The 20,975-nt window shown below is 41.3% G+C and overlaps 1 protein-coding gene across 4 annotated transcripts in view; it reads left to right on the top strand.

The window, feature by feature from the left end:
• GYS2 (glycogen synthase 2) overlaps positions 1 to 20,917 on the top strand; it is a 49,547-nt gene extending 28,630 nt beyond the window's left edge. For 2 of the 4 annotated variants that reach the window (XM_080585752.1, XM_080585754.1), the window contains 10 exons: positions 179 to 299; positions 2,731 to 2,837; positions 6,237 to 6,296; positions 6,968 to 7,046; positions 7,689 to 7,802; positions 9,926 to 10,052; positions 11,865 to 11,960; positions 17,323 to 17,508; positions 18,827 to 18,927; positions 19,989 to 20,917. In XM_080585752.1, coding sequence (XP_080441878.1) covers positions 179 to 299; positions 2,731 to 2,837; positions 6,237 to 6,296; positions 6,968 to 7,046; positions 7,689 to 7,802; positions 9,926 to 10,052; positions 11,865 to 11,960; positions 17,323 to 17,508; positions 18,827 to 18,927; positions 19,989 to 20,210 — 1,213 coding nt within the window. In that variant the 3' untranslated portion in view covers positions 20,211 to 20,917. The remainder of the gene's footprint in view (positions 1 to 178; positions 300 to 2,730; positions 2,838 to 6,236; positions 6,297 to 6,967; positions 7,047 to 7,688; positions 7,803 to 9,925; positions 10,053 to 11,864; positions 11,961 to 17,322; positions 17,509 to 18,826; positions 18,928 to 19,988) is intronic. The other 2 variants (XM_080585753.1, XM_080585755.1) reach the window with 1 other exon arrangement.
• Positions 20,918 to 20,975: the final 58 nt, after the last annotated feature.

The following is a 20,975-nucleotide window of genomic DNA, read 5'->3' as shown; positions in this document are numbered from 1 at the left end:
TATTTACCCAAGATAGAGTTTATCAGATTAAGATAGTCACCGTAATTTAAAGAAAAGCCTCTTTGTCATTATTTTCTCGAGATAATAAATTCCTCCAGAATAGAAAGCTGTTGTGTGTTTTGTATGATTACATCTTGAAAAACACTTTGTGCTTGTCTGTTTGTTTGCTTGTTTTCAGCCACCTTGACTTCAGTCTTGAAAAGACATTATTTTTCTTCATTGCTGGGAGATACGAATTTTCCAACAAAGGAGCTGATATGTTTCTAGAAGCCTTATCAAGATTAAACTTTTTGCTGAGGGTAAGAAAGCTTCTGAAAATGTAGAAAAAGTAGATCTTACACTCAACCTTACCTTACTATGGAAGTGACATGCAAGAATTTCCATGCAATGCTCTGGTTTACAGGAAAATAATTATGGGATATTCAAAGTTTTCATAAAGCTTTCTCCCTGAATCATCAGAACATACAACACTCTCAGGTTGCTTAAAAATAATTAATTACATAGTTCAAGAAGTTAATCTGTGGTTACGACCCTTGTTTATTAAAGAAAAATACTAAAAATATGCTTAAAGAATTTGCTCTGAAGGTGTACTTATGAGAAGGCAAATACAAAATCATTCTGTAATGATGCAACTTAAAAATATTTTTTTAATGCAATCACATAATTGATTAGAACCTGACCGTGATTTTTTTTGACTACTATTATCATATTGGATGGGAATCTTGCATTAAAATTCCAAGTACAACAATGTCCTGATGAGTGAGCATGGGGAGGCCAGTCACTGCTCAATACTTCTGTTTTCCTAGATAAAAATGAATGCAATGTTTCTTAATTTCTTTGTTGAGTACTTTAATGGAGAAGAAACCTAGACCTTGTCATGATCAAAGAGCAGAGTATGTACCTTCTGCAATTGAGGTCACTGAAAACATCTCCAGATGTGTCACAAGGACTATATTAAAAATAAATAAATAAATAAATATATTTTTTTTTTTTAAAAAAAGGCTGATCAGTTTTCAGTCATCTCACAAGAATAGGTTCAGTTGTCTGTTGTCCCAGTCTCTCTTTTGTACTTTATCACTTAAATGATGTGGAAAATCTGAATAAAACCTTGGTACAGTATTGTCAGCAGGGCTGACAAAATACTGGTGTTCAAGGCCCTAAGTACACTTGTTCTACTGCCGCCTTCTATTAGAATGTCATTGGAGCCCGTGGGCTTCCTGGAAATACTAATCCACTCACACAACAGATCATCTCATATAACTTAAGGATTTCCTCCACAATTTTGCCAAATACCTGTGTTTTGTTGTTTGGCAATGCTGTGCAAAAATAGCTACTTTTTAGTGCCATTTACACAGCTATGAACTATAAATGCTGATAACATAGAAGGTCTTGCATGGTAAGAAGGAAAGAATTGCTTAAGCAATTATTGCAGCATTCTATTATTTTATCTGATGACTGATGCGAAACAAATAACAAGCAGCTACGTTGATGGAAAATCAACAGAAACTGAGGTTAGTTTTCCAGAGTACTCTAGAAGTGTACCGGGGCTTGCTTCTCCCATTAGCTGAACATGGCTTTATTGTATTACTGTTCCAAAGAACACTTGCTCTGTCATTAATTCAGGAGAGATGATTTGGCTGGGAACAGCAGAATAACCTGTACTACTTGTGAGTCTGAGAATTATAGTGCTTCTTGAACAAGTCTCCAGCAGTGTGCCTGAACCTCAAAAATACATAGCATTGGATGAAGTTATTTTACAGTATAAAGTCATTTTCCTTTACTACTAAAACACTTGACTGATATGTCAATGTTATGGCAGATTGTTAATATACGCTGAGATAATAGCATAATGGATTTTGGATCTGCCCTGAAGAAAGGGAAAAGAGGAATCTTAAAATGATAGATTAATCTTATTATTTTGTACTGCACATTTTCCCATACTTCAATCTGAGAGAAGGTGTGCTAACAGCATGTTTGTGTGTCTAAAGTTTAGAGGGGGGGCAATTAAAAATAATTTAGTTTTTACAGCTCTGAACATAGTTTACTCTTAGCTTTCTTTAAAGAGTTGCTGACATTAGTAAACCTCATTCTGCTCCCGGTGAGGAGTTTCCCTATAACCAAAGTGTCAGGTTTTTTTGTCATGTAGTTTTTGCCTTTCGAGTGAGGTGGATGTGAGAGATGATCAAGAAGTTACTAGCAGTTCTTTGTGTGTCTAGCAGATTTTGTGCTAGGAGTTCAGGTACACAGTGGTTGCTGATAACATCTCTTTCAGAACATTCATCTGAGGCAGTATTACTATGGAAGATAGTTCTGTTGGCTGTAGGGAATCCCTTGCCCCGTGGCTGGCCATACCCCAGCTAGTAAACTAATTTCTCACCCCTTTGAGCCAACCAAATTTATGTCACATGAGAAAATCTGTGTAGAATTTTTAACTTTTGCTGTTTATTTTCACATCCTAAGCTGTGGTCCCTAAGCCATGAGAAGTCAGGGAGATCCATATTGCCCAAATTGGAACTTGGCAATTGACATCTGTTTACCTATATCTGTTTTCAGCTATACCTCTGACTGGACAAAACCTTCACAGCTGAAGGGAGAGTAATCAGATCAGAGCCTTCCTGGATAACTAATCAAAGTGTGTTTAGTTTTGCTGTGACTAATCCTTAGTGTTAAAGTGGGCAATGATACCCTGTGGTGAGATTATCTTTTTCTCTCTGTCTCATGTCCATGCAGGTACATAAGAGTGATGTTACGGTTGTCGTGTTCTTCATTATGCCAGCAAAGACAAACAATTTCAATGTGGAAACCCTGAAAGGACAAGCAGTCCGGAAGCAGCTCTGGTAATTACCATTGTCACTGAAGGTCTTATGTGGTTAATTAAGGAGACATGCAAATGTTTCTGATGAAGAATAATGCTTTCTTTTGCTCTGCTAAAATTGAGGATTGTGAGTAACTAGAATGTATTTGTGGGGATGAAAGAGATGGGAATGATAAATAAGGGTAAATTACATATTTTGTTGTTCTAGGTTATTTTTAGTGAAATTTTCTTGTCATCCTTTCTAACAAGGTAGCAGCCAGTACCTGGTTTGTAGTGACAAAGTCAAATGCTCTAGAAAACCTAGTCTTCTGGATTTGTTCTGTTTCTTCCTTTGGACTTGCCATTGAGCTGCCACAAAATAAGGACTGCTTGCTAATTTACTAGAGTGAGCTTCTCTGCCATAAGTGGTGAAAAAAAACTACCTAATTACATCTGCTCTCTTATTAAGAAATATGGAAAGTGTTCTGTCTAATCCAGCAGAAAAATAACAGTTGATATCAATTGTGCGTAATTTTCTATATAGCTTACAATGAGTGATGGCTAGACCCAAGTGGTGAAACTTGCAATTACAAAGCAAAAACTGTCACAGTCCTCAGTTTAACAGTTTTTCATTTTACAACTTCAAACAAAAAAAGCAACTCAGGTGCAGAACTCAACATGCAGCTGTAAACTCACCTCCCTTTAGTGGCTATGTGATTCTGCACAGGAGGGGACATGTTGTTAGGTACTTTCAGACTGAAACTTTCAGGGTCAAATTTATAAAGAATTATATTAAATATTATATTTATATTATTCTTCATGCATTTTGAAAAAATTAAAACAAACAAAAATTAAACAAAAAAGTGAAAAATGTCATTTCACTCTGCGTATTTACAGATCTAAGCAGGGAAGTGAACATGGGCACCTTATCAGGTGGCTAGAGCAGTTAAACTGCTGCAGAATTAAGGAAGCTGATCCTTAAGGTATGGGACTAAACCCCACAAGACCTAGCTTCTGGTTTTACGCCTGCGTCTCACTGTGATGAGACACCTCTTTCTGATGCCAGTTCTATAAAGTTATAGAAATCTAAATGACATAGAGATTTGTAGATAAAAAGCATTGCGTAAGAGAAGGATACTGTCTTTCTTCTTATCTTCTTATCTGCCTCCAGATCACCTCTGGTTGAGTTTCTGGATATCAGTAAACAGATTGAAGCCCTTGATTAGTGGATACTAAAACTGCACAGGAGCAGTGACAGAAATAGTTTAACATGGGTGGTTGAACTTATTTAGCTCTTGCTGTATCTGAAAAGACGACAAATAGGAAAAATCTATTTACTCTCTAGATTATCTCCATAGTCATCTCTCAGCAATTTTGGGAGACTTACAGGAAACATTCTACCTGGTTACCACTCTGGAAACAGGTGCCAAAAAGGTAGAGGGTGAAATTAATTGCTCATCTGTGGCTTCCTAAAAGCAATACATCTGAGCTGCCTTCACTGCTAGTAGAGAGTGGTGGTTCTCTCCAGATCATGATTCGTCCTATACCACCTCAGGAAGAGTCTAAGATGAGTGAAGGGAATCATCCTCTGAAATTGATTGTCACCATTGATTGATATGTGGAGGGTCTACACAACTGGTTTTAACTGTAGATGGCTGAAGTGAGGTAACACAGCCAGAGTTTTTAATGAGACCTCTATATGCAGGAACTGGCTATTCAGATGGAAATACTGTTGAATCCTGAAGTGAATTCAAGTGAAGTCACTGCTGTCATAGGGCCAGGATCTGGCTCTGAGTCAACTGCAGGAATATAATGTAAGCACGGTGAGAAACAGCCATGCTTGCAACAAGCCATTTTTGCTTCTACTGTGTTTCTGATATAAAGTATGTAATGTTTGAATACAGTGCAACAGGTATATTAAAGGTATATATTAAAGGTATATTAACAGATATATGTTAAATAAATAATATATGATATATTAGTAAAGTTTATTTAAATAAAACATGAAAAGGTTTTTCCCTGTTGTGTCTCTACTACATGGTTGTTTCTCTGGTACTCAGTAATGCAGGTGCAATGGTAACAGTAAAGGTAACTTTAAAGATGTGAAATCATGCAAAAAAATGCTGTTTCCAGCTATTCTTCCCACTGTGTTCTGTGAAAAGCAAAAAAGTCTTTGTGCCCTCACATGAAGAATTGTCATGGTCAGCATCTGGAGTTGGTGGATAAAACCACCTGATATCAGTGTTAATAATAATTTTAGTTAATTTTAAGGATGTCACAGAACTTAAATACTAGAAGATATTGGCAGTTATTGAGGAATAGATGATGGCTGATCTGGGATATATAAATCCCTTTTTTCCTCTCTTTATGAAACAGCAGCATATCCTATCTGAGTTAAGTTTTGGAGATTGCTCATGGCATGAGTCAAAGAAAACACAGTTATGAGGGGACTAGCTTACTGAGATTTGGATCAATTTGTTTTGACATTTATCTGCTTTATGACTCATCCACAATTAACTCATCCACTACTGTATCTTTGTGAGCTGGGAGAGAGCAACTAAAAATTAGTATGTCAATTTTCAGCTTGGTGAAGTTTAGGATTTCACTTCACAAGTTTTGTCTTAGCCCAAAATCTAATTCTTAGAATGTAGGAAAGAAGGAAAAGTCCCATGAAAGAGAGCATTTTAGTCAAATGGAGCGTGTGTGCGCTATATTTTAAACAGCACTTTCATCTGTACTTTCAAGTTATTTCATCTAGGGATAGGATAATATAAATGGTTCTTTATATTTAGAATAGCTGTTTGCTGGTGTTCTTTCTCAACTAAAATATAACACTTCTGGGTATTATTATTGGCTTAAAACATAGCCCGAGCTTTTCAGGAAGTTTTTTGTGTGTTTGTTTGCAAACTATTTTTTGTCAAACTACTTGTTAGTCGAACTCTTATTTTCAAAAGTCTTTAAGTTAAGAAACGGGTCTGAAAGGGAAGGAAAAAGCTTGCTTTAAAATCCTTATTTATTTACCTCTTATATCTTACATCTTTCATAAAGTCATGTTAAGTTGGGAACCTCTGAGTCTTGATTAGTATCCAATGTCAATTATTATGTTTCTTTACTTAAGAGTCATGTAAATGCTCTCTTTTCATAGCTGAGATAAAGTGTGGTCTACTGATCAAAGTGTTGGAAGTAATCACTGTTGAGTTCTGCTTCAGGCTTTAGCAGTTTGTCCATCATTGGAGGCAGATCATAACCTCAGTTGCACTGAAATCTGTCAGTATGGCTGTTGGTCAGGTAAAAGACCTTTGAGAATGAGACTTCTGTCTGTTTCTGCATTCTTGGTTCCATCAATATACACAAAAGCACAATTTAATTTCCAGCAGCAGGAATCTCTTTTTTTCTTTGTCCTGGATCTCGTGTTTATACATAAATCTATTTATTTTCCTAGGGACACTGCACAATCTGTGAAAGAAAAGTTTGGAAAGAAACTCTACAATGCCTTGCTAAAGTGAGTGTGTAGGTTATTTTGCTCTGCCTTGCAAACCCACATATTCATCTGGTTTACCTGTGATGTACTTGTGCTTCTACTCTTTGTGTAAGAAATTTTGATCGTGAAGGATATGGGATGTTCTATGCTGTAAACAGGATACTTGTATGACAGGCAAATTACAGAGAAAAAAAAACATACTAGCATCCTACTGTGGAGTCTTAAGAGACATGGGGATGTTTAAGTAGCACTGAGGCTTACTCACTGACAAAAACAATCTACCTCAGCTTAAAAAATCACCAGAGACAAGTATGGATTAGTGGATTGTTCACACCCTTTCAAAAGACAGATTATGTGAGCTGGAAGTGAGTGACCCACAGCACAGCTGGGAGGACTGGAGCTTCAGCAAAAATAAGGTGTGACTGAAAAACAGAAAAAATAATAATAATTCTAGCTTTTTGGGAAGCTAATTGGAAGGACAGCAAGCGTATAAGAGAATAAAATGTAGGAAATATAGCAGGGCCATGAAAACTGAGGAAAGATTCATGTTGACATCAGCAGACTTCAGAACAGACTTCATTTGCTGTTTCTTCATTTTTTTAATGCAACTTTAATGTAAGCTCATAATTCTAGTTGTCAGAAAGACTGATAGTAAGTCATTTGGTAAAGTAGGCTCTGTGTTGCCTCTGCAGAGGAGAAATTCCAGACTTGAACAAGATTCTTGACCGGGATGATATAACCATTATGAAAAGAGCCATCTTTTCAACTCAGGTCAGAAAACATACTGTTTACACAAACATCTATTGTGGATGGTAAGCATGACTACGTACAAGGATTGTATGTGACACATAGTCATATGCATACTTTGAAGAAGTATTCAGCAAATATTCTTCCCACTGGTAACATTTAAAGGTCTTCTGTGATTGTTTTTAATGACAGTACAACCCAAAATAATTATTTTGGTAAATCCATATATCTTCCCCCAGTCACATGCAGGTTTCCTAATCCTTCTGTTTTGTATAAAGTGCAAAGTCTTTGCATTGTTCCTGAAGCATGGATTCTTCCAATTTTATAAAATCTGTAAAATCAATCTCTTAAGCAGAGATGAGTAAAGTCAACCGTCTACCACTAAAAACAATTAAAACTAAATGGTAGGCCTTTCTGAAAGTCAGTACAAATACATTAATTTTGAGGTAAATGAAGCTCTGACAGCTTTTATGGTCTCATTTGTAGCCTGGTTTATACAGGAGAGTACATTGTATGATTGCAACTTTCTTATCTTAAAATGAAAGGGTAAAAACCTATCCATATCAATGGCAAAATCTCCCAGTGTCTTCCACTAACCTTAGATAATGATAGCAGGATGCGTTGCCAGCAGTTTTGCCCCTCATATATTGCCTTTTCTCTTTTTAGCGACATTGTCTGCCTCCAGTGACCACCCACAACATGATTGACGATGGCAATGATCCAATCCTCAATACCATTCGACGCATTGGCCTTTTCAATAACCGGACAGACAGAGTAAAGGTACATTCTGTCATTTCAATTTTAGATACAAAATTGTTTTTTTTTTTTTTTTTTAAACAGTCAGTCTGGATCATTAGCATGGGAAGCACAGTCAAATTCTTGATAGAGGGACAATAATATACTACTAGAGTACTTCTCCCTCTTCCTCCCTTTCCAGGAATAACTAGTTACTTTACAGATATCCTCAGTTGCTGTTTAATTAAGTTAATTTCAAATCAGAAATCTAATGCTAGGGATTTGACTGTTTTCATTGCTGCATCCTGTGCTGAACAAGGAACTACTGAATCTACCCCTGACATCCAGAAAGTACCATAGGTTATTTGCACCTGGATGTTAAACTCTGTAACAGATTAATTTGCTCAAAACAGGAGGTCTAGAGTTTCAGCACAGCTATTTCTGAGTATTGGTTCTTGTATTAAGAACAGCGCCCTGATGCTCAGCATTTGCTGTAAAAGCTAACCAGGATTCTGATCCTGACCAGAAATATTTCCTATTCATGCTGTGCTCATGTTTAATTCAATTGCTGAAGCTAAACTTATGTAAATAAATTCTTTCCTATACTTCCATGTATGTTTGCCAGACCACAGAAATGATCAGCTCCAACTTCCACAGGTCTGTCAAAGTTTTTTTGGTCTGGCAGTCTGTGGCATTTTCTCCGTTAACTATGGCTATCTCTTCTTGCAATTTTTTCCTCTTCCAAACATTCTTTTGGTAGTCAGGTGCGTAGTATCTCTGACAATGATATATCTCTTGTTCCCAGTATGCTATCCTCATGAGGATAACTGCATTACCATTTTCCTCGACTTCCTAGTATGCTTCTTCATGGCTTAACTTTATACCTACTAAGCACGTGTCTCCAGTGAGCTCTGAGAATGTAATATGATAGTAATATACAAGACGTAACAAATGTAGCGTAGAAGGAGGCACTGTGTATAAATGTATTAAAAAATTACTCAGAACTAACAGCTTGAAGTCATTAGAAAGCAGATTGTGTATAACACTGCAGATACCTCCTCCTGCTTCTCAGCAAACTTGACTGGAAAGGTTGTACAAAACTGGCATTACCACTGGAAAATTACCTACTACTTGAACAGAATGTATACTAAATGAGCTGAATGTATCGATAAAAGTTCTCTAAACTTGAAAGAGAAAGTCATCTTGAGACACGTATGACACGTCCACACAATTGTCATGTGAAAAAAACAGTGATGCCAATGGAAAATCTTACTTGAATCAGTGGGATCAAATAAGCTTGCATATGAGAAGTTTACAGGCCATTTACTGGTTGAATACACTCGTGTTGATTTATGCAAGTGAGTAGCATGACTACGTTATTAAGAATAAAGGCATATCCCTGACGTGGAATAATGGTTGAAGTATGTTAATTTGGGGAATAAAGGCCCAGAGGTTAAACCCTTCCTTCATACTTCTTTCTACCAGAGCTGACTGGACAGCCTACACAAGGTTCTTTACCTGTCAGTGGAATATGGGGCAGTAACACCAGGCTGAACAGAGTCATGCAAATAAATTAGCTTGGGTCCTGGAAGAGGGACGTTAACCTAAACTAATAAGCTTTGTCTTTCAGCAAGATGAGTTAGCCCAGGCACAGGATTGTGATGATCGGGTTATAATATGCCTGGTTTCAAAATTCTTTCAGTTCTTAAAAGACCCTCTGAATACCATAAGCATTCCTATATTTCAGTTGAAAGCTCAGGAGTGCTGTGTCCTCATGAGGCCTCCTCTAGAACAAGACATCCCTGTACTCTGTCTGTATCTTGGAACAGCCAACCAAGAGAACCAATTTAGAATTGCTAAATGTCACAGCCTTAGCCATAATTCACCATGTGCATGGTCTTTTTTGATCAGGAAGGATAAAGCCAAAGACTTGTCCAGAAAATACCGTTCATTATCAATATTATTTCCAGGACAAGACCCATGCATGTGAGTTCATTACAAGATAATGTATTTTAGTGTGGGAACTGAATTAGGTAACAGGATGGACAGAGGAAGTGTTGTCCAAGTACTTAGGAAAAGACAAGAGTGAAGAAACTGCTTAAGTATATTGATAATTAAAATGTATTGGTAGTTTCCTTTCACCTCTAATGTAAGTTTTGAATATCCAGGTGATCCTACATCCAGAGTTTCTTTCTTCAACCAGCCCATTGCTGCCCTTGGACTATGAGGAGTTTGTTAGAGGCTGTCACCTGGGTGTGTTTCCATCATACTATGAACCCTGGGGTTACACTCCAGGTAGGCAATCTGTACATTTAACTAGTACCAAAGATGAATACACATTCTGTTGATGCAGAGTAGCTTTACAGCCAGTTTCTTCTGGAGTGCTGAAAAAACTCTTTTGACTCTGTTTCCTCTGCAGTGCAAAGGTCTTACTGCTGGCAAAATTTGGGGGCCAGGTGGTATAAAATGGCATCTACTGACTGACAACTACTCAAATTTGTCCCTGCGCTGGACCCTTTCCCATACTAACATGTAATCTTTTGATTTTCTGTGGCTTTAGAAAAAAAATTAAACTTAATTTTTAACTTGATTCAGGTATTTTAAAAGAAGATTTAGAGGAATATGCATATTGAAAAACTTAAAGCAACAACTCCATTGCTACCAGCAGACATACTTCAGTGGATTTAATTCAAGATAGCAATTAAGTCTGATAGACATATGTAACACCGTATGTAAGATATTTACCACAAACACATAAAGTGATGGTGAATATCACAGATTTAAAGGGAAGTTTCTAAAAATACAGAAAGCTTATAGTTTCTGACATTAAAAAAAAAGAAAGTTAAAAATCCAAAATTTACAAAAGGCACTTAACATCTAATGAAATCAGTGCAAACTATAAACTTGAATACTTGTGAAGATCAAATACTAGGTGTCTTTTATGTCCTCCAAAATATCTTCTGTAATCTCGATACACATCTAAAAGTTTAGACGCTCCTCTGAAGTGCATTTGCTGCAAGCCAATGAATCAGAATAAAAATTTTTGCAAAGTTGATCATTCTCCAGAGCTATTTCTCTCCAAGTAAGAGACCTATCTAATTCCAGCTAAGACAACGGTCTTGCATTCCGGCAATTTCTCTTCCTGTTCAAGTCTCAGCTAAAGTATAAAGAAAATGTGACAACCAGGTAACTTTGAAGTAGCCCAGCCAGAAAAGTTAGACTGTTAACAGTTTTGAGGAAAGCTGTGATTTATGCTAGTTAAAAGAATAGCTTCTCTTTCTTTTATTGCAAAAATTATTCTCTTTGTTGATATACCCACTTAATTCTCCGAGAAACAAAAAATGGTGGTTTTTAGGTGGATTTATAGCTCTGTTTTATAGACACCAGCTTTGTTGTCATATGAATGAACGGCGTGTAGACGGCTTTCAGCATGTCAAAGACTAGAGTATTTTATTTTATCTGCCTGCTACCATAGGATAGGTTTAATTTCATCAGCAAAAAACTCTTTAAACCTGAGTAAATAGTTATTCTTGCTCACAGCAATGACAGAAATAACTACAAAAGATGTGTACATTTTATAATTTTATGATACTGGTTCCACACCTACTTTGAAAGCAATCCTAAATTAATGATGCTTTCTTTGTTGTTGCTATAGGGATCAGTTTACAAACAATGAATATCAAAATACAAAGTTTAACCTGCTCATGCAACTAAGTGATTCAATTTTCCAAATAGTCATGAACACCTAATGAACATTTGTGTATAACAGGCTTCAATTTTAACTCCAAACAAACAGTCTAGACCATATGTTGGGATTCTCTGTTTTGAACATGGACTCCCAGAAAGTTTTCAGTTTAGCTGCTGGGAAACATGAGGCTAATTTCACAGTGCAAAATTTTCTCTTTAAAATTCCATTTTTTTCTTTCTTCTTTTTTTCTTTTCCTCTAAATCCACAACAAAGCATAATAGTTTTCCCTTGTCATTTTCAGAGCAGCTCTAGTTTTATGGGACCTCTGTCAGCCTGTTTCTTTTTCTTTTTTTTCTCTCAGGGTAAAATCATTCAAAACATACTGCCCTGAAACACTTTTTGTCTGTTTCTTTTGGCAGCTGAATGTACTGTGATGGGCATTCCCAGTGTGACCACAAACCTTTCTGGATTCGGCTGTTTTATGCAGGAACATGTTGCTGACCCAGCTGCTTATGGTAATTTTTTTTTTTAACACCATATCATAATAGTATTAGGAAATCAAAAATCTGCATTAGGAAATCAAAAAGCATAGCAACAGTGCTTCAACTTCTCACTTTCATGCTTTCACCATTGCAATGCAGTTCACTGGGGGAATACATTCAGAGCTGCAAAAAACAGTTAGAATCATAGAAGCATAGAGTCTCCTAGCACTTCATAGAATCACAGAATGGCTCAAGTTGGAAGGGACATCAAAGATCATCTAGTTCCAACCCCCCCTGCCATAGGCAGGGATGCCACCCACTAGATGAGGTTGCTCAAGGCCTCATCTAACCAGGTCTTGAATTAAGCATTAATATAGTCTTACTTAACCCTTGAAGCACACTTTCCATAATTGGAAATTCTTGAGGTAATGCTGTTTTTTAGAAAACAAGCTACAAAATACCTTCTCCCCATCCACTCTCTTCCACCTCCTCCCCCTAAAGTGGCGCAGGGGACTTGGGGGCTGCAGTCAGTCCCTGATGCTTCACCTCTGCTGCTCCTTCACGGTCATTCTCTTGGATGCAGTCCTTCCCAAACTGATCCTGCGTGGGCTTCCCACGCAAGCAATTCTTCAAGAACTGCTCCAACATGGGTCTGTACCATGGGGTCCATCCATCAGGAGCAAACTGCTCCAGCACGGGTCCCCAACAGGCGGCAGCTTCCCCCAGATCCCCTGCTCCTGCGTGGGCTCCTCTCCACGGGCTGCAGCTCCGGCCTGGGGCCTGCTCCTGCAGGGGCTCTCCATAGGTTGCAGCCTCCTCCAGGCCACATCCACCTGCTCTACCGGGGGCTCCTCCACAGGCTGCAGCGTGGAGATCTGCTCTATGTAGGACCCATGGGCTGCAGGGGGACAGCCTGCTCCACCAGGGGCCTCTCCACAGGCCGCAGGGAACTTCTGCTCCGTGCCTGGAGCACCTCCTGCCCTCCTTCTGCACTGACCTTGGGGGATGCAGGGCTGCTTCTCACTCCTCTCTCTCCTAGCTGCTGTTGCACCGCAGTTTTTGGCACAACCCCACCCGTTTCTTAAATCTGCTCTTACAGAGGCACAAATAACACCACTTACTGGCTTGGCTCTGGCCAGCAGTAAGTCCCTTTGGAGCCGGCTGAAACTGGCCCTTATCTAACATGGGGCAGCTGCTGGACTCTTTTCACAGAGGCCACCCCTGCAGCCCCCCACTACCAAAACCTTGCCACGTAAACCCAATGTGCTGCCCCAGGCCAGGGCCAGGGGGTTTCTCTCTGGTCCCCCCTGCCAGGGCTGCCAGCAGAGAGTCTGGGGGCAAATACCCCACAACACACGCTGCCTTGCCTGCCACTGGCAAGAGGACAGGGGTGCACAGGGGCCTCTATCTGCCCAGCATTGCTGCTGGGATCTTCTAATTAGTGCCTCAAGTAGTGGCTTGGACCCTCTCTTCACACACCACCCCTGCTAAAATCCCACAGAGCCCCTCTTTCTACCCAGTACCTGTTCTGGGATCCCTGAATAAGCAGCACAGACTCTCAGTCCACCCATCAGCTATGCCCTGATCCCTCCAGTAGCAGTAGAGCCCCTGTCTCCACCAAGCACCCCAGCCACAGAGAGACAGACATACACACCCTCCCCTTCCTCCCAACACCCCGACCGGATCCCTCAAGTAGCTGCCCTGAGCCCTTCGCCACCCACCATTGTTGCTGGGATCCTTCAAGCAGTGTCAGAGCCTCACCCTGCTGGGATCCCTTAATTAGCAGCATGGACCCTCTGCCCTCCCATCTCCCCTACCCAGATCCCTCAACTAGTGACAGAGCTCCTCTCCCCACCCAGAGAGGGTCTATAGGGTAGACCCTATGTCCACCCATCACCCCAGCCAGGGTCCCTCAGCTAGTGAGAGTCCGTGGGTCCCCTACCACCCCAGCCCAGATCCCTCAGGTAGCAGAACAGCTCTTCTCTCCATCCACACCACTACCAGCATTGCTTAAGTAGTGGCTTGGTCCCTCTGTCCTCCCGTCTCCACTGTCCTGATCACCTGAGTAGTGGCTGAGTCCCTCTTTCTGCCCAGCACCCCTGCTATAATTCCTTCATTAGCAGCACAGACCCTCTGTCCTCCCCCCTCCCCTTCCCAGATCCCACAAGTAGGGGCTTGGACCCTCTTTCCACCCACCACCCCTGCCAGGAGCCTTTAGTTAGCGGCAGAGCCCCTCTGTCCACCCAGCACCCCTGCCCAGATCCCTCAAGTAGCAGCTCGGACCCTCTGTCCTCCCACCTCCCCTCTCCCAGTCCCAGAGGTAGCAAGTGACAGAGCACCTCTTTGTGCCCACCACCCCACCACGATCCTTTAATTCCAGACCCTTCTGGAAGTAGCTCAAGCCCTGTCCACCTACCACCCCTCCCCAGATCCTTCAGGCAGCGGCACGGACCCTCTTTCCACCCAGTACCCCTCCTGGATCCCTCAAGCTGTGGCTTGGATCCTCTACCCACCCAGCGCACAGTCCCCTTCTACCTAGTACCCTGCTGGGATCCCTTAATAAGTGGCTTGAGCCCTCTGTCCACCAATCTCCCAGATCCCACACATAGTGGCAGAGGCCACCTGTCCTCCCACCACCCCTGCCTGGATCCCACAAGTAGAGACAGAGCCTCCCTCTCTACCCAGTACCCTTTCTGTGGTATCTTAATTAGTGGTAGAGGCCTTCTCTCCACCCAGACCCTTCAGGTAGCAGCACAGTCACCATTTCCACTCCTCTGCCCAACCAGTACCCTGCTGGGATCTGCCAAGTAGCAGCTCAGACCCTCTGTCCTTCCACCTCCCCTGCCCTGATGCCTCAAGTAGCTGCAGAGCCCCCTCTTCCCTTCCACAACCCCTGCCCAGATCCCATAAGAGGCACAGAGCCCCTCTTTCCAACCAGCACTCCTGCTGTGACTCCTTAAATAACGGCACAGACCCTCCGCCCTCCCACCTCCCCAGTCCAGGTCTGTCAAGTGGCAGTACAGGCCTTCTTTCTGCCCAGCACCCCAGCTGGGATCCCTTAATTAGCTGTAGACCCCTCTTTCCACCTAGTACCCCTGCTGGGGTCCCTTAATTAGCGTCACAGACCCTCTCTCCACCCAGCAGCCCTACCCAGACCCCTCAGGTAGCAGCACAGCCACTCTTCCTACCCCTCTGCCCACCCAGCACCCTTGCCGGATCTGTCAAGTAGCGGCCTGGCTCCTGTGTCCTCCCACCGCCCCTGCTCAGATCCCTCTAGAAGTGGCTCAAACCCTCTCTGCCCAGATCCCTCAGGTAGCAGCACGGAACCTCCCCCTCCCAGCCACCCAGCACCCCACCTGGATCCCTCAAGTTGCGGCTTGAATCCTCTGCCCGCCCAGCACCCCTGCCCTGATCCATCGAGTAGCGGCACAGCCCCTCTTTCTACCCAGCACCCTGCTAGGATCCTTTAATAAGCAGCTTGGACTCTCTCTCCACCCAGCACCCCTGCCAGGATCTCTCAAGGAACAGCTCGGACCCTCTGCCCTCCCACTTCCTGCCCGGACCCCTCAAACAGCAGCAGAACCCGTCCCACAATTAGTGGTGTGGGGAGCTCTGCCAGCGCTATCTCCCAGCCTTGAAGCCCTCGGTCCAACAGCCCTGCAGCAATTCCTATGTTCCCACATGCTTTCTTAAGTTATTGGGACCAACCAGACTGGGTTCCCATCTTCCCATCAAGGCTTCCCATTGCCTTCCTCCCCCCCCTAGCTCCCCCCGCCCCCAGTGCCCTGGCAGCCACCTGCAGGGTCTCTGCTGCTGGCCAGGCTGTGTCAGATCACATGCATGTACATGCAGATCCCAGCCACAACTGGTGGATCTCCATGGACACGTTGTTTATATCACACCCCACCTGTAGAATGTGTTTCCAGTTTATGAAAAGCATGAGCGTGCCTTTTGGTTTTCATTACATCTGTTTCTTTGCTTTTCCCTCAGTCTACGTAAAGACAACCACTGGCATTCATGAGATTACTAACACCTCCTTTGGCACAGATATGTAGTGTAATGCCAGCTGGTGTTGCATTGCCATTTGCCATGTGGCCTCGAGCCCTCTGTAGAGCTTTCATGCCATCCGCCATAACGTTTGTAATACTTTATATTTCCCTGGATAGATTTACTATTGCCTTTTTCTCACGTTGTTATGCCCAACCATGGCACGTGAGCTGTGGCAAATCTGGGGAATGTGGTTGACCAGATGGGCCATTGCTGTTTGCACTTGTATTTCTTACCTTTGCTCTACCTGGATGGGTGCTGGCCTTTGACTTTGCCTATCGAGGGTGGCACGTCCCCAGGAAAGGGGTGTGTTGTCCTGCTCCTCGCTCCCCATGTGTCTTCTGTCTGTGGCCTGTGGTCTCCCCCGTTCCCAGCACTGTTTCGTCAAGTGTGCAATCCCACATGGAGACTGGCCAGACATGGGGCTTAGGTCACCATGAGCCACACAGAGCCCAAGGCTGCTCCCGTAGACTGGACAGGGCAGGGCCAGGCAGGAGCTCCAGCAGGACATTATTATATATATATATATATATAAAACATAATATTATATTATATTAATTATATTAATATAATATTATATATAATATATATATATACAGAGAGCATAGGTCACTTGCTCTTCTCTGCAAAAATACGGGTGTGGGCATTGACGTAACTTATACATTCCTAGGGAACACCAAGCAGTTCAGTTAAGGTAGTTGTGTGTCTGTCTTATCTATTGAGATAACTGAAGTCTGTCCTCCTTTTCTTTCCAACACCCTGGGGACAAGAATAATGTATTGATCTTGGCAAACTACACAGAGGCAAAGTTTACCTCTGCCCTCTCTCAGCCAGAGTTGTGCATTGATTAATGTGTGTGAGTTAGCTTGTCTCTGTTCAAGACACTTGTATTTGTACTGAAAACACAGCCCATGTCCTACAGACTGATTCTGACCATCCACATTTATAAATTCTAGTGCAAACTTGGAAAGCATTAGATATTTTTTAAGCAGCCAGTATTTTAAAAATGATGGGAGATAAAAGTGATATGTCTTTATCGAGAAAATCTTGAATCCTTTTGGATATATTTACACAAGAGAAACAACAAGAAAGCCTCTAAGTTTTGAGTAATCTGCTGTATTTCAGCTTGAAAGGTAAAGAAAATTGAAGTAAAAAAAAATACATATTTCCCTACATCTTTGAATGCCATCAAAATAGTAGCAAATGTTCCAGTTATAACCAACTGCCTCCCAACATTAAAAAGGACATCTAACACATGTAATGTTTGTAAGTCTATGTGACAGAAAGTAGAATGGAAATGTAAGAGGTCAGTTTCAATTCAACTCATCTCCTTTTTTGTGTCTTTTAGGGATCTACATAGTTGACAGGAGGTTCCGCTCACCTGATGAATCATGCAACCAGCTGACTCAGTTCCTGTATGGATTTTGTCAGCAGTCCCGTCGCCAGAGGATCATCCAAAGAAACCGAACTGAGAGGCTTTCAGATCTGTTGGACTGGAGATACCTAGGCAGGGTGTGTGAAACTATTAATAGAGGTATTAAAAGCTCCAGACACAGTGTCTGTCTTCAGCATCATGCTACTCTGCAAGGAGGCACCCCTGTTCTGAAAGGCACCCATCAAAGGTGCTAAAGACAAAGCCCGTCTTTACATTTCATTGTAATGCTTCCATTGTCCAGTGGTATGGAGGGACTTGACTTAACTGAATAGGTTAGAGCAGAAGCCAATCACACTGAGTTTTTTGTACCTCTCATGCTAGTCAATGCAAAAAGCTTGTGCCTCTGAGAAAAACAGCACCCCTACACTAACTGAGTAAGATTTGTGCTCCAAAGTCATCTGGACTCTTTTCAAGGATCCTATTTCTTCGCAGAAAGAGTAGTCAGGCATTGGAATGGGTTGCCCAGAGAAGTGGTGGCATCACCATCTCTGGGGGTGTTCAAGGAAAAGTTGGACCTGGTGCTTAGGGACATGGTTTAGTGGGTGACATTGGTAGTAGGGTGATGATTGGACCAGATGATCTAGGAAGTCTTTTCCAACCTTAATGGTCCTCTGATTCTATCCATTCTTCCTGAAAGGCTGCTGGGTCTTGTGGATCGTCAGAACTCCTAAACTAAATCTGTACCTTAAAGGCAAAACTGTTTTTGATTTGACATAGAAAACACCACAGTACCACCTACTAAGAAATAGCAAAGCAATATTAAGTCCACAGGAGCAAAGGAGTGGAAGGATCCATATATATCAGTTTTGTAATGATTTTGGACCTTGCTCTGCTTTGGTATCTGTGTGAGATCCTTTCTGTTTATATTACTCCTGACACAATATAAGACTGACACAGGCTGTTTTTTTAATACAGGTGATGGAGACTGGTGAATATAATGGATCCATCAAATGTTTTTACCAAATTCTTATGTGCCAAGCCTCAGAAGTTCATAAATGTTTCTTCTTTGTAACTGTTACACATGCTCTGTATGCAAGAATGAGCCCAAAGTTTAAGTATATACACATACATATTTAGAGATGTAAAATTTCCTGGTTTTAAAAAGACACAGTTCTGTCTTGAGGGATAAAGAATGCCTGTCACTCTACACCAAACTACACCGACTGAGATGAGTACTGTTTTCCAACTTGGTACACCTTAGACTTAAAAGAACCTTATTCAGCTTCTGTTCCAGCTTCAGCTCTACTTTGGAGCTCATTACTTCACAGTGATGTGTTTGTTACAGGTAGCAAAACCATTTGGATTCTCTTTAGCTAAACACAGGTTCAGGCTTTGTTTAGCATCACCTTTGAGAAGATATTCATGTTACGTTCCTTTTTTTTCTGTGTAAATCCACCGTCCTCCTTGACTTGTAAAGGTTTCTCTTTTATGTTGCAGTATTACATGCATGCCAGACACTTGGCCCTCAGCAGAACATTCCCTGATAAATTTGAGATGGAACCAAGTGCTCCACCAAAGGTACAGTCTGCTTTTGGAGATGAGTTCATCTGCATTTTGGCTGCTCTACAGAGAGAAAGAAAGAGAATGTGTGCATGTTTGAGAGAGAGAGAGTCAGTCAGCAAGTTTTGTTCTAACTGTAGATAAATTAGCTCACAGTTAAAATCTTAAGATGTAGACCCAAGCTCCAGTCACAAGTTGTAATGATATCAAATGCAAACAGTAAGGATACCATGTGCAATACAGGGACAGTTCTTCCAGTGATTTAGAGTGATCTGGATGGGACTATGCCACTTTAGACCAGCTGAAGAACTGGTCCTTGGAATTCCTTAGAAAAGCGTCAGCTTCTAATTTTGCTCCTGGTAAACTCCATGGAGATGCTCTGCACAAATCCAGTAATAAAAGGGAAGCTGGGAAAAGATACCAAGGGAAAACGAGGCAAAACACTGCATTCATCTAAACAGGGTATGTGAGGAGAAGGCTGTGGCTGGAACTGCAAGGGGTCCAATTTAAAGGCATACTTTCAATCAGTTCTTGTGTAGTGCACGTTAGCACCAATTTTAGAAGGGATGCTGCTCAAATTCAGTCCAGACACCCCCAGAGCAACTCAAGTTTTCAAATAATAAGAAGAAAGGAATCACAGAATCACAGAATCACCTAGGTTGGAAGGCTCAGGCCAAGACTCCTTCTTTGGCTCTGGTTTTGCAGAAATTGACATATAACTAGAAAATTGTTCAAAACTTCAGACTAATTCTGAATTTCAGTCAGAACATTCTGACTAGAGAGTTTAGGAGGATTTCATGTAGAATTGAGGGTTTTAATGCTCAATAAGTCAAAGAAACAATGCTGGAAAGGAAGCGTATTGTTTATGATACAAGCTAAAGATCACTGCCATACAGGCAAATACTTCCTATCAGAGAAGGACTGAGAGGACCTGTATTTAAGGGAGTTTAATTTTGGAGTGGTCTAGCTTACATGCCATCATCAGTGGTTTGCCTTGAAGTGCTGACTGCCTTTAATTGCTGTACACAACCAACTGAGGAACACTGTGATAACGTACAACTTGCTTCTCTCTCTGCCAGACTGAAGGTTTCAGGTACCCCAGACCTTCGTCAGTGCCACCATCACCTTCTGTCTCTCAGCATTCCAGCCCTCACCACAGTGAAGGTGAAGATGAAGATGAGGATGAAAGATATGATGAGGATGAAGAGGCTGAAAGGGATAGGCAAAACATCAAATCTCCCTTTTCCCTTGGAGTCTTACCTCAAGGAAAGACAAAGCAGCATGGAGAGTACAGGAACTGAATGTGTTGCTCTCACTGTATCAGGGTCTCTTCATCCATTCAAGAGTTTCTGCCGTAGGCTTGGCAAGCTTTGTGTTAAGGACAGTGTGTTGTGATTAGGAGAATCTTAAATGTTACTTGAGTTACACTGTTGGGAAGCCTAATATTATTTCACCTTGAAAGTAGTTTAAATGACAATTCTTCTGTGCCCAGTGAAGGTAGAAGAAATTTTTCAAGCTTAGTAAACCTAGAGAATGTGATAGTCCCCTCAGGAGCTTATACAAACTGTAGATCATACCTTTGTCTGCATAATCGTCTATATTAATCATGGTCTATGCTGATAGTTCTGTTATGGTTGTTCCAAATGAACTCTTGCTTCATTTATGTCCCCCATTTTCCCCTCCCAAACTGAAGTGATCTTTAAACCAGAGCTCAGAAAATGTAGAGAAAAAAAAAGTGTTACACTGAGGAAACCTTATCAGGGTTAAAAAAGATTTACTGAAAACAAAATGGTCTTTATTTTTCCTTATGCTGTTTATCTTACTGTAAGCTTACACCATTTAAAGTATTTTTTTTCCGCACATGGAAGTGTTTTGATTCAGTGGTAAAATATACTGTGGAACAATATAAAGTCTTATGCAGTGGGCATTTGAATTTTAGAGATAAATGAAAATCATCTTCCTGAAGTCATTTAGACCCACAATAAACAGCAGACTGTTTATTTTCTCATTTCTCTGGTATGTTTCTTTAATTGTTTTCATCATGTCTTACATTAAGTTTGTTAACC

This window comes from Anser brachyrhynchus (assembly GCF_964034855.1).
Source record: "Anser brachyrhynchus genome assembly, chromosome: 1".
Classification (NCBI taxonomy): Eukaryota; Metazoa; Chordata; class Aves; order Anseriformes; family Anatidae; genus Anser; species Anser brachyrhynchus.
The sequence above is the reverse complement of the archived record's forward strand: the minus strand, read 5'-3'. Positions and strand labels throughout refer to the sequence as shown.